Genomic DNA, 13,600 nt, shown 5'->3' on the forward strand with positions numbered 1-13,600 from the left:
ACCAGAAAGAGAAAAAAAATGACCAAACAGAAAAGGATGAAGAAACAAGAATTCAAAAACATGAGGAGAGGCTTAGGAACCTCCAGGACATCTTCAAACGTTCCAACATCTGAATTATAGGGGTACCAGAAGGGGAAGAGGAACAGCCATGAGTGGAAAACTTATTTGAACAAGTAATAAAGGAGAACTTTCCCAATCTGGCAAAGGAAATAGACTTCCAGAAAATCCAGGAAACTCAGAGAGTCCCAAAGAAGTTGGACCCAAGAAGGAACAAACCAAGGCATGTCATAATCACATTACCCAAGGTTAAAATGAAGGAGAGAATCATAGAAGCAGCAAGAGATAAGGAGACAATTACTTACAAAGGAGATCCCATAAAGACTGTCAGCTGTTTTCTCAATAGACCTTACAGGCAAGAAGGGGCTGGAAAGAGGTATTCCAAGTCATGAAAGGCAAGGACCTACATCTAAGATTGCTCTATCCAGCTAAGCTTTCATTTAGAATGTAAGGTCAGATAAAGTGCTTCTAAGATAAGATCAAATTCAAGGAGTTCATCATCACCAAGCCCTTATTATGTGAAATGCTAAAGGGACTTATTTAAGAAAAAGAAGATAAAAAATATGAACAGTGAAAGGACAGCAAACTCTCAGTTATTAACAACCACACCTAAAACAAAAGCAAACTAAGAGGACAGCTAGATCAAGAGCAAAACCACAGAAATGAAGATCGCATGGAGGGTTAGCAACAGGGTAGTGGGAGGAGGAGAAGGGGGGAGAAGGTACAGAAAATATGTAGCATAGACAGTAGGTAGAAAATAGATAGGGGGGAGGGCAAGAATAATATGGGAAATATAGAATCTAAATAACTTGAGACATGGTCATAAACTAAAGGGGGGGAATGGAGGGGTAGGGGGTGTGCAGGGCGGAGGGGAATGAAGGGGGGGAATAGAACAACTGTAATGGCATAATCAATAAAATATATTTAAAAAAACAAAACAAATAAGATAATTAAATGTTGGCTGTGCTACATACAAGCAAAAACAAGTAAACCAAATGGCTGTTTATCTACAGTAACTCCTTGAATCTCGCAATCCTATAAATTAGAAAAGATAATTTAGCATAGTTACTGATGAGGAAATAGAGAAAAATTAGGTGACTTGTCCATAACTACACAGCTATTGTACAGTCTCTTCTGTTTCCTGACCCCCAACCACTACTCTTCTTCCAGCAGCCAGTCTTTCTCTCTTGACTCCTTTCCTACCTAACTACATCAGACTTACTGCAGTCAGCTAAAAGCTGCAATAAAACAAAAGTTTTAAAGGCCCAGAGAACACATTTTTAAGTACCTAACAGAGGCAAATACCTATTAAGGCAGTGGCAAAATTACACTAGGGGGTGTAAATTAATGCAGTAAGCCTCTCTCATGACGGAGGTTGAATTCCTACAAGAGCAGTCTCACAGGAAATGGAAGGCAATATGTATATATACACACAAAAATAATTCCTAGAAGGCATCCATTTCTAAAAAATTATACTCATTAGCATTAAATGGACTCTCTTCCTAAATCACAACATTCATATGCTCAGGAAAACATCAATATAAGGTCAAGTTTTGAACACATCCCTATTTGTTTGAAATCCCAACCCTGAAATGTAAGAGTGTTACACTTGTATATCGTCCCTTGTCCACACTGCATATCAAGCCAAAGTATTTGCCTGCCCACCTGCCTTTTCTGCAATGTCAGCAGTGCCCATCACTGGGTCTGGTCTTTGATCCATACATTGAAAAACACAGAAAATAAGCACAATACCTCTTTCCATATCAACCGTCCTGATCCTACTCCACAGAAGAGAATAGTAACAGTTCACACATGGAAGTACTAGCTCACCAAGAGATTCTGACCACACAAACATGCCCAGGGCCTACACCACAGAATAATGGAATTCAGTAAGCCTAGAACATGGCATACGTCTTATTTAAAAACTAGATTCAAGAAAACTGAGTTAAATTAGCATGAATGAAAATCTACTAATATTTTCATTTAAAATATTTTAACATTGTGATGTGTCTGTTCGTTCTAATGAATGAAATCTGTTATTCATTCATTCACTTAACTAATATTTATGAACATCTTACAATGTAAGTGCCACACGAGGTTCTAGACCATTGGGATACAGCAATGAAAAGAGTTACGTCTGTGTTCCACAAAACTTTTACTTCGCTAGGTAAAGAGAATGAACATAAGTCAGGTAAATAATACCATTTCAGGCACAAATAAATTCTATGATTAAATCTATATGGGGGTAAGAAAAGCAATTGTTGGGCAAGGTACACCTATTTTAGATAAGGTGGTCAGGGAAAGTCTTTTGGAGTATGCAACGTATGAGCAGAGACCTGAATGATAAAAAGTCCTAGGGAAGGGAGAAAAAACAGTAAATTTAAGGTCCTAATGGTGTTAATTCTGATCCATGCTTAGCTAAGGATCAAATGGGCTTTCTAATTCCAAAAAACAAAGTACCTAAGAAGGACCTGAGAGTACGAGACAAAACTTGGATATCAAAATAAATGTTTCTAGCAATAACGCTATGAAATTTAAGTACTACAGAATGGCTTATAGAGAGAGAAGGCAAATTCTAACTTAATCTGGGTCTTAGTGAATGAACATGATTCCAGTTCATAGAAGTGAAGGAAGGAGCTTTCCATCAGAGGCAAAAGCACAAACAGAAGCACAGAAATGAGAAAGTACAAAGCCAAACCTAAAATATCAGATAAGCCTGTTGATCAAAATTAGAGAATGTAAAAGTGAAAATGTATGTTAGATTAGGACAAGAATATCTTTACCCATTTTCGTTAATAACACTTCTAAGACCCAGCTAAATAAATGTCAATTCTTCAATAAAGGATACACTCTAACTCCTAACGGCAATTACCACTCACTCTCTGTGTTGCCACCTACTTGTTTCCTCTGGTCAGGTCTAACTCCAGGAGTTTACTTATTTATCATAAAACCCACATTTTAAAAAAATTTTATTTTAATTGTTGTTTAAATACAGTTTTCTGTCTTTTACTCCCATCCCAGACGACCACCAGTCCTCCCCACCTCCCCCTTAGTTTTTGTCCATGTGTCCTTTATACTTGTTCCTGTAAACCCTTTCCCCTTTTCCCCTGAAATTCCCTCCTCTCCCTGCTCTGGTCACTGTCAGCCTGTTCTCTATTTCAGTGTCTCTGGTTATATTTTGCCTGCTTGTATGTTTTGTTGTTTAGGTTCCTGTTAAAGGCGAGATAATATAGTACCTGTCTTTCACTGTCTGGCTTATTTCACACAGCATAATGCTTTCCAGTTCCATCCCTGTTGTCACAAGGGGTAGGACCTCCTTCTTTCTTTCTGCTGTATATAATTCCATTGTATGAATGTACCATACTTGTTTTATCCATTCATTTACTGATGAGCACCTAAGTTACTTCTAAAACTTGGCTACTGTAAATTGTGCTGCTATGAATATTGGGGTGCATAGGTTCTGTTGGATTGGTGTTTCGGGGTTCTTAGGATATAATCCTAACAGTGGAATTGCTGGGTCAAAATGCAGATCCATTTTTAGTTTTCTGAGAAAATTCCATACTGTTTTCCATAGGTGGTTGTACCAGTCTCCAATCCCACCAACAGTGCACTAGGATGCCCTTTTCTCGACAACCTCTCCAACGCTTGTTTCTTGCTTGGTTTATGATGACCATTCTGACACATGGGAAGTAGTATCTCATTGTGCTTTTGATTTACATCTCTCTGATAGCTAGCAATACTGAGCATCTTTTCATGAGTCTCTGGATCCTCTGTATGTCCTCCTTGGAAAAGTGTCTGTTCAAATCCTTTGCCCATTTTTCAATTGGGTTGTTTGTCTTCTTAGAGTGGAGTCATGTAAGTTCTTTATATATTTTGGAGATTAAACCCTTGTCTGAGGTATCATTGGCAAGTATGTTTTCCCATACAGTTGGTTCTCTTTTTATTTTAAAACTGTTTTCTTTAGCCGTGCAGAAGCTTTTTATTTTGATGAGATCCCATTTGTTTATTCTTTTATGTCCCTTGCTCTAAGGACATTTTTACATATTAATAAAAATGTTCGTGAAATATCTGAAATTGTCCTGCTTATGCTCTCCTCTAGGACTTTAATGGTGTCACAGCTTATACTCAAATCTTTTATCCACCTTGAATTTATTTTGGTGTATGGTGTAAGTTGGTGATAGAGTTTCACTTTTTTTACCCGTAGCTGTCCAGTTCTCCCAGTCAATTGTTTAAGAGGCTATTTTTACTCCATCTTATGTTGCTGCCCCCTTTGTCAAATATTAATTGACCGTAGAGACTCGGGTTTATCTCTCAGCTCTCTGTTCTGTTCCAGTGGTCCATGTGCCTGTTTTTATGCTAGTACCAGGCTGTTTTGATCACAGTGGCCTTGTAATACAGTTTGGTATCAGGTATTGTGATCCCTCCTACTTTGCTCTTCTTTCTCAAAATTCCAGCAGCTATTCGAGGTTGTTTATAGTTCCATATAAATTTTTGAAGTGTTTGATCTATGTCTGTGAAATATGCCACTGGTACTTTCATAAGTATTGCATTGAATCTGTAAATTGCTTTGGGTAGTATGGACATTTTGATGATGTTAATTCTTCCAGTCCATGAACACAGTATATGTTTTCATTTGTTTGTGTCTTCCTTGATTTCTTTCTTCAGTGTTGTGTAGTTTTCTGCATACAGGTCTTTTACCTCCTTGGTTAGATTTATCCCTAGGAGTTTGATTTTTCTTTCTGCTATATCAAATGGGATTTTTTTCTTGATTTCTGCTTCTGCTGTTTCATTGTTAGTATACAAAAATGCCTTTGATTTCAGGATATTGACTTTGTATATTGCTGTTTTGCTGAATTCATCTATTAGGTCGAGCAGTTTTGGGGTACAGTCTATAGGATTTTCTATGTATACTATCACATCATCTGTAAACAATGACAGCTTTGTTTCCTCCTTTCTGATTTGGATGCCTCTTATTTAATTTTCTTGTCTGATCACTGTGGCTAGGACTTCCAATACTATACTGAATAGAAGTGGTGAAAGTGGACAACCTTGTCTTGTTCCTGATCTTAGTGGAAAAGATTTTAGTTTTTGCCCATTGAGTATGATGTTGGCTGTAGGTCTCTCATCTATGGCCTTTATTATGTTGAGGAATGTTCCCTCTATTCCCACTTTGCTGAGTGTTTTTTTTTTTTTACCATAAATGGGTGCTGTTCCATATCAATAGATGTGGAAAAAGTTTTCTCCACATGTATTAATATGATCATGAGATTTTTGTGTTTGCTTTTGTTTTGTGATGTATTACATTTACTGATTTGTGAATACTGAACCATCCTTGCATTCCTGGGATGAATCCCACTTGATCACAGTGTATGATCTTTTTAATGTATTAATGGATGCAGCTTGCAAATATTTTGTTGAGGATTTTAGTGTCTATGTTCATCAGCGATACTGGCCTGAAGTTTTCTTTCTTTGTTGTGTTTTTATCTGGTTTTGGGATTAGGATGATGCTGGCTTCATAAAAAGAGTTTGGGAGTCTTCCATCATTTTGGATTTTTTGGAATAGTCTGTGAAGAATAGGGGTTAGCTCTTCCTTAAATGCTTTGTAGAATTCTCCTGTGAAACCATCTGGTCCAGGGTTTTTGTGTGTCGGGAGTTTTTTTATTACTGCTTCCATTTCATCTGCTGTTACTGGTCTGTTCAAGCTTTCTGCTCCTTCACTGAGTTTTGGAAGATTATATTTTTCTAGAAATTTGTCCATTTCACCTAGGTCTTCAAATTTCTTGGCAAACAGTTCTTCATAGTAATTTCTTTCAATCCTTTGTATTTCTGTGGTGTCACTTGTAATACCTCATTTCTGATTGTGTTTGTGTTCTGTTTTTTTCCTTGATGAGCCTGCTTAAAGGCTTGTTGATTTTATTTATCTTTTCAGCTCCTGGATTCATTGATCCTTAGAGTTGTGCTTTTAGTCTCTATGTCATTTAATTCTATTCTGATCTTGCTTATTTCCTTCCTTCTACTTGCTCTGGGCTGTTTTTGTTGTTGTTCCTTGAGTTCTTATAGGTGTAGAGTTAGGTTATTTGCTTGAAATGTTCCTATGTTTTTTAGGTAAGCCTGTATCTCTATAAACTTCTCTCAGGACTGCCTTATCCATGTCCCATAAGTTTTTGGTTGCTGTGAGTTCATTTTCATTTGTTTACAGAAACTTTTTGATTTCTTCCCTAATTTCATTCTTGACCCATTCGTTGTTTAATAACCTGCCATTCAATCTCCATGATTTTGACTGTTTTGGGTTTTTTCCCCTTTGGGGTTTGTTTCCAGTTTCAGTCCCTTGTGGTCGGAGAAAATGCCTGGTGATTTCAATTTTCTGAATTTGTTGAAGCTTTGTGTCCTATCATGTGGTCTTTGAAAATGTGCTATATGCATTTGAAAAGAACATGTAGTTTGCTTCTTTGGGATGAAGGGCTCTATATATATATCAGTTAAGTCAATTTCATCTAGGGCATTTTTCAATGCCACAATACCTTTGTTGATTTTTTGTTTGGAAGATCTGTCCATTTTCTGACAGTGGGGTGTTAAAATCCCCTACTATAACTGTGTTACTGTCAATATCTTTCTGGAAGTCCTCTATGATTTTATGTATTTGGGTGCTCCTATGTTGGGTACATATATATTTACAACGTTTATGTCTTCTTAGTGGATTCTTCCCTTGAGTGTTATAAAGTGACCTTCTGGGTCTCTATGTCCTTTTTTTTTTTTTTTAAAGTCTATTTTGTCTGATAAGAGTATTGCTACCCCAGCTTTTTTTTCCTGGCTGTTTGCTTAGAAAATTTGTTTCAAGCCCTTCACCTTCAGTCTGTGTAGGTCTTTGGTCCTGAGGTGGGTCTTCTGTAGGCAGCATATGTGTGGGTCATGCTTTCTTAACCATTCAGCTATTCTATGTCTTTTAATTGGAGCATTTCATCCATTTACATTTAAGGTTATTATTGATAGGTACTTATTCATCGACATTTTCGTACCTGTGTTCCTCTCTCTCTTTTCCTTCCTTTCCTTAAAGAAGCCCCTTTAGCATCTCTTGCAAAACTGGTTGGGTGGAGGTGTATTCTTTTAGACTTCTTTTGTCTGGGAAGCTCCTCACCTGGCCTTTTATCTTGATTGAGAGCCTTGATGGGTAAAGTAGCCTTGGTCGCAGGCCTTTGGTTCTCATTACTTGGAATATTTCTTGCCATTCTGTTCTGGCTTGGAGCGTTTCCATTGAGAAGTCAGCTGCTAATCTTATCCAGGCTCCCTTATGTGTAACTTCCTGTTTCTCCCTTGCTGCCTTTAAGATTCTCTCTGTCTTGGAATTCTGCCATTTTAATTGTGATGTATCTTGAAGTCGGGCTCTTTGGGTTCCTCTTGATTGGGAATCCATTTCCTGGATATGTGTAACTTTTTCTCTCATCACACTAGGGAAGTTTTTCATCATTAATTTTTCAAACAGGTTTTTTATCCCTTGCTCCTCCTCTTCTCCTTCTTGTATCCCTATTATACGGGTATTATTATGTTTCATGTTTTCCTGCACTTCCCTTAATCCCTCTTCATTCTTTCTGAGGCTCTTTTCCTTTTCTTGCTCATTCTGTTTTTTTTTTTTTTAACCTTGACCTCCAGTTAACTGATCTGATCCTCAGCTTCATCGATCCTGCTTTTGATTCCTTCTACTGCGTTCTTCAGTTCAGAAATCGTATTCTTCATTTCCTCTTGGCCCTTGCTGATAGTTTCTATTTCCTTTTTCATGTTGATCTATTTTTCAGTGAGTTCATTGTAGTTTCTCTGTAATTTCTGGTATTTCATTGTAAGCTCATTGAGCTTCCTGATAACCACTGCTTTGAACTCAATATCTGATAGTTAAGTTACCTCTATTTCCTTTAGCATTCTTTCTGAGGCTTCCTCCTTTCCTTTCATTTGGGGATTGTTTCTTTGTCTTCCCATTGTTTGTGAGGCTCTTCTTGTTAGCCTCAGCTTCTTAAATTTATCTGTTCTGGCTTCCTGGGTTTATGGTGTGAACTTCTGTGATAGAATACCTCTGAGATTCAGTGATGCAGTCTCCTTGATCTCCGAAGCTCACTGGTCTTTGGCTGTTGTTTAAGTTGGCTCTGTGTTTGTCTTTGGGGTTTGATTGTTGTCAGGTCTTTCTTTGGTGGGTCTTTCCCATCAGCTGGTTAAATGAGGGTCTCTCTGTCCACCACCTCTTGTATTTTGTTGTGCTGGTGAGGGCAGGTTGTGTTGAAGCTGGTTCTTCCATGTGTACAAGGTTTTGAGGATTTTCTCTGGTTCTTGTTCAGTTGATTGTAATGAGTAGTTTCTCCACTATTTAGTTGTATTTCCAGATAGGTCCTGGATTGAGGTTTGTATGGTTTCAACTCCCTTCTTCACCTTCTTCTGTTATGTGTTGGTGGTTCCTTTTTTGTTGGTTTTCCTCTTCCAGTGAGTATCCTGGAGTTCACCACTTCCACCTACTCGTTACCATCTTCCTCATCAAATCCACATTTTCCATCAACCACCATCTCTGTTCAAACACATTTACTATCACACAAGCAGCATACAGAACGTATTTGTCACTAGAGTAAAATGAGATGGAAGGTCCATAGGATGGAAAACTGAACATAACAAAGGTGCAAATTCTCCCCAAATTGGTCTACAGGTGGAAGTAATTCCCATCAAAATTTCAGGCAGGTATTTATTTTGTAGACACAGACAAGCTTAGGGAGGTCACAGGCTCTAGGAAGAGCTAAAACAATCCTGACAAAGAAGAAGATGGAAATAATCATTCTACTTGATCTTTATGCTTACTATGTTGACATCATAGTCAAGAGCATGTGGTATTGATGAAGAGAGAGATATACATCTATGAAATAAAATAGAGAACCTAGAAAGAGATCCACCTACATATGCCCAACTAATTTGGACAAAGTACAAAAGTACTCCAATGGAAAAAGAACATTTTTTTTCAACAAATAGTGCTACAGAAACTCGGTTCTACAGACCACACACAAGAAATTAACTCAAAATTAATCATGAACTCAAATGTAAAACTATAAATTTTTTGAAATAAAATATTTGAAATCTAGTGCTAAGCAGACTTTTGACTTAAAAGCACAATCCATAAAAGAAAAGATCAATAAACCGGACCTAATCAAAACAAAGAACCGGCTTTGTCAAAGACCATATGTAGAGGCTGAAAGACAAACTACAGACTGGAGGAAAATATTTACAAACCACATACTTGACAAAGGAGTAGAACCTAGAATACATAAAGAACTCTCAAAACTCAACAGTAAAAAAACAAACAATCCAATTAGAAAATAGGCAAAAGATCTATGAACAGACATTTCACTGAAGAGGACATACAGGTGGCAAATAATCATCATTATCTATCAGGCAAATGCAAATTAAAAATGCAAAGACATACTACTACATATGTTAGAATACCAAATTAATTAAAACACAAACTAAAAATCCTGGTGAGGATGCATAGCAATTGCTATATAAAATAAAACCGTAATGAGATCTCACTATACTCTTAGGAAAGTTTGTCAGTTTCTTAATAATATTAAACATACAATCACCATATGATCCGACAACTGCACTCTTATGCACCAAGCGTTCAGAGCCCAAACCAGGAAATAACCCAGATATTCTTAAACAGGTGAATGGTTAACAAACTGTGAAGTACCCAAACAATGGAAGACAACTCAATAATGAAAAGGAAAAGATTACTGATATATACAATGATTTGGATGACTCTCCAGAGTTATTATGCTGAGTTTAAAAAGCCAATCCCCAAAGGTTATTATATATTGTAGGTAATATTTATGTAACATTCCTGAAATGACAAAGTATAGAAATGGAGCCCAGATTAGTAGTTCCCAAGGGTAGAAGGACTAAAAGCAGAGGGAAGGAAATAGGTGTGGCTATAAAAGGGCAGCATGAAGGATACTTCTGGTGTGGAAATGTTCTATATTTTCACTGTATCAATGTTAATTTCCTGGTTGCTATTGTACTATGGTTTATAAGATGTTTCCATTGGGAGAAACAGGGCAAATGGTTCATGAGCTCTGTGTTGTTCCTTAAAACTGAATGTGATTCTACAGTTATTTCAAAAACATTTGTAATTTAAGAAGATGGATAAAAGACAAAGACATTAACTTTAACAGGGAAAAGATGCTTTTAGGGAGGGGGAAAAAAAAAAGAAGAGAAAACGGTCTGACAGATGAAGAGTGTCCAAAAAGTGGAGGATCTTATCTCCAAGCTCAAGGTTAATACTAAATGGGTTGGAAGGAATAAGGATTATCAAAGAGAAGTTCAGATGGCAGAATTGGGAGCTTTAAAAGAATCAAGAAAATTTGGAATATTAAAGTCCAGAAGAAGCATGATAAAGAATTAATAATAAAATAGCATTCCCTACTTGTCTTACTGCATCTGGAGCACTATTCTTCATTACACAGATGTTGATTCTGTTTTACCTATAAAGCTGCAAATTATTCGCTAAAACAGAATATCTAAAATAGAATGTTTTTTCTAAATAAATTCTATAACATTTTGCATGTCCCTATGAAATTCTACAGGATGGAACTTTTATTTGTAGAGTTATAATGTAATCCTAAAAATAAAAAGAGTTAAAATTAATATTATTATCTCTGTCCTAAAGAAAGGGATAGTGAAAATAATGGATCCAAACAAAATGGATTCAAAGAGAAAATGTGTTATGGTCACACAAAATCAGTGATGAAACTCATTAGAATTCCAGATTCTCAAACATGGAAATGATTACTACAATATTTCATTTTTTTCCCCTAACACAATCTCTTTTTCTTCCTCTTATGTGAATGAGGGTGCCCTTGCAAACTGGGGACTTCCATAATGGGCTAATATAACAAGCAATGTTTCTTTCTTTTTGTTAACATTTTTAATCTTTTATAATGCATCTCAGGAAGGTCTGTGAAGCTTGAATGCTCCAGAATACCTAAAGAAAAGTTACATGTGAACTTCTCAAAGCTGTAACAGCAATTCATTTGGAGGTAACATTCTTAGATTAAATTCATTATCAATGCCTGATAAAACTCAACAACAAAAATATATCAGTTAATTAAAAACATTTTAAATTATATTTCCTCAATTATGCCATTACAGCCGATTTTCCCCCCTTTGCCAACCTTCACACAGCACTCCCCAATTCCCTCAGGAAATCCCTCCACCATTGTTCATGTCCATGGCTCATGTGAATAAGTTCTTTGACTACTCCATTTTCTGGCTATTCTGTAACTACCTATTTGTACTTCTTAATCCTCTCACCTCTTCACCCATTCCCCTTACACCCCCTTCCCATCTGGCAACTATCAAAACGCTCTCTATATCCATGATTCTATCTCTGTTCTTGTTTGCTTAGCTTGTTTTTTAGATTCAATTGTTGATAGGTATGTATTTATTGCCATTTTATTATTCACAGTTTTGATCTTCTTTTTCTTAAATAAGTGTCTTTAACATTTCATATAATAATGGGTTGGTGATGATGAACTCCTTTAGTTTTTTCTTGTCTGGGGAACTCTTTATCTGCCCTTCAGTTCTAAATGATAGTTTTGATGGGTAGAGCAATCTTGGCTGTAGGTCCCTCCTTTTCATGATTTTGAATATTTCCTACCAAGGCCTTCCAGCTTACAAAATTTCTTTTGAGAGAATTTTTATCTACGACACATAGGTGTGAGACTAGCCCATTCAGCATCTGCACCCCTTATCTGTCTAGTTTCTTTAGTCTGTAGTGGTCAATTTCCATTCAACTCAATTTCTGACAGTTATGAATGATGGTTGTCCTCTTTTTTAGTTGTAATTTTGATGTGGTTGGGCAAGGAGATGAGCCATGTCTGCCTATGCCACCATCTTGACCAGAAGTAAAACTTAACTTCAACATGTATTTCCTGAATGGTTACACCCAGACACTGTACCAAGAATATAGCAGTAATGAAAATGTAGCTCTTGCTCTTGTCTAATAAACAAGCAACTACAGTTAAGATCTTATAAATGCTCAGATGCAGGCAAATAATAAGGAGCCACAGGCCCCTGTAAAAGTCAGCTACACCAGTAGGAAGACAATCAATGAAGGGGAAGCCTAGCTTTAAGGTCTCTTAAAGGTCTCAGGTAGGAGCCTGAGAAGTGGGATGAAAAAATGTTAAGAGGTTGATACAAATATTTACAGCCATTCACATAAAAAAACACACTAAAATGATCTTACTAAAAAAGAAATTCTGAGGAGGATGAAGAGAAACTTTAGCAGTAACATCTGACAACCAGTGAGCAAGTGGTAACTGACTCTGCAGAGCAGAGAAAGCTAAAATCTAAGCTGGCTGTGTGGAAGCCCAAAAGAGCTGCTTGGTGCCAGGGGAACCAAGAGAAATTCATGAATAGGGGCACAATGCACATCCAAAAACGGACAAGTGAGTATACTGGTGGTAAAAAAGAAGTTCACGGTGAAGTTCTGTGTAAGAGACAGATTAGAATTCCAGATCTCCTCTCCCACTCACAAGGAAGACTATCTTTTCCCTTTCAGATACTGGACTCACTGACAATAGACAGAGCAGCAGTGGGAGAAGCGATGTAGGGGATTAAAAAAAAAACAATAGGGAAGTAAATAAAATTCTACTTTTGGCCCTTTCCCTCACCTTTGGCAGCTAAAATGCTGGCAACTAGATTTATATCCTTCTCCAAGCAAGAACCTGGGAAATCTGACACACATACCATACTCTTCTTCCACCAGCCCCAAAGGACCTGTAGATCATTACAGTGGGAGATTTCCCAATGAGGCAGACTTACCAAGTCCCCCTATATTGAAGCTTACAGTTTATAAGACCCCCACACATGTGCGATGTGCTTCCAATCAGCTGGTTAAGCAAGACTACTGTTTTTTTATTTTAAACCTCATTTGGCTTTTTAAAACTGTGTATTTTGATAAAAATTAAAAGACAGTAGCAGGCACAGGTAGAAAAGAAAGCAAAAGGAGTACCTACAGAAAGGATTTTATTTTTATAATTTTTATATACAAGAGAAATGATTAAAAACAGACTTTAAATCATCTCAATCTTAATAAAAGTGCATACCAAAAGAGGGTACCTAAAAAGTACTCAACCTGTATATCCATTAACATAGATGGCAACTCCACTAAAAATCGTAGATGAAGTTCCATCCTTCTGCATAGCAGCATCTGATCGAAACTGTTCCTCCAATTTCTGGACCTTGGCAGCCATATACCCACCCTGGAATTAAAGCAAAGGTAAACACCAATCATAAAAATTGTATTTTCTACCTCTTCCTTTTAAAGAAACTTCCATTTTAAAATAATAAATAAATAAAAGGATCATATTCTATTCCAGCAACCAAGGCATAATATGACAAAGGTGTAATTTATAAACATGAACCAGAGGCAAGGCAATAAAACAGGCAGGTCAAAAGAGACTTTTCCCTCTACTGACTCAATTTTAGTAATTCTTCAACATTCTTAGAAGTTATTTTAAAA

General features: G+C 36.8%; 1 protein-coding gene across 4 annotated transcripts in view; it reads right to left on the reverse strand.

Annotated features, from left to right (window-relative positions):
* Positions 1 to 13,600, reverse strand: part of REV1 (REV1 DNA directed polymerase) — a 113,996-nt gene that overhangs the window by 71,057 nt on the left and 29,339 nt on the right. For 3 of the 4 annotated variants that reach the window (XM_053664684.1, XM_037141110.2, XM_053664686.1), the window contains one exon: positions 13,214 to 13,340. In XM_053664684.1, the coding sequence (XP_053520659.1) occupies positions 13,214 to 13,340 (127 nt within the window). Of the gene's footprint in view, positions 1 to 13,197; positions 13,341 to 13,600 lie in introns of all 4 variants that reach the window. The other variant, XM_053664685.1, reaches the window with a different exon arrangement.

Source organism: Artibeus jamaicensis, unplaced genomic scaffold, assembly GCF_021234435.1.
Source record: "Artibeus jamaicensis isolate MK-2021 breed Jamaican fruit bat unplaced genomic scaffold, CSHL_Jam_final contig_384, whole genome shotgun sequence".
Taxonomy (NCBI): domain Eukaryota; kingdom Metazoa; phylum Chordata; class Mammalia; order Chiroptera; family Phyllostomidae; genus Artibeus; species Artibeus jamaicensis.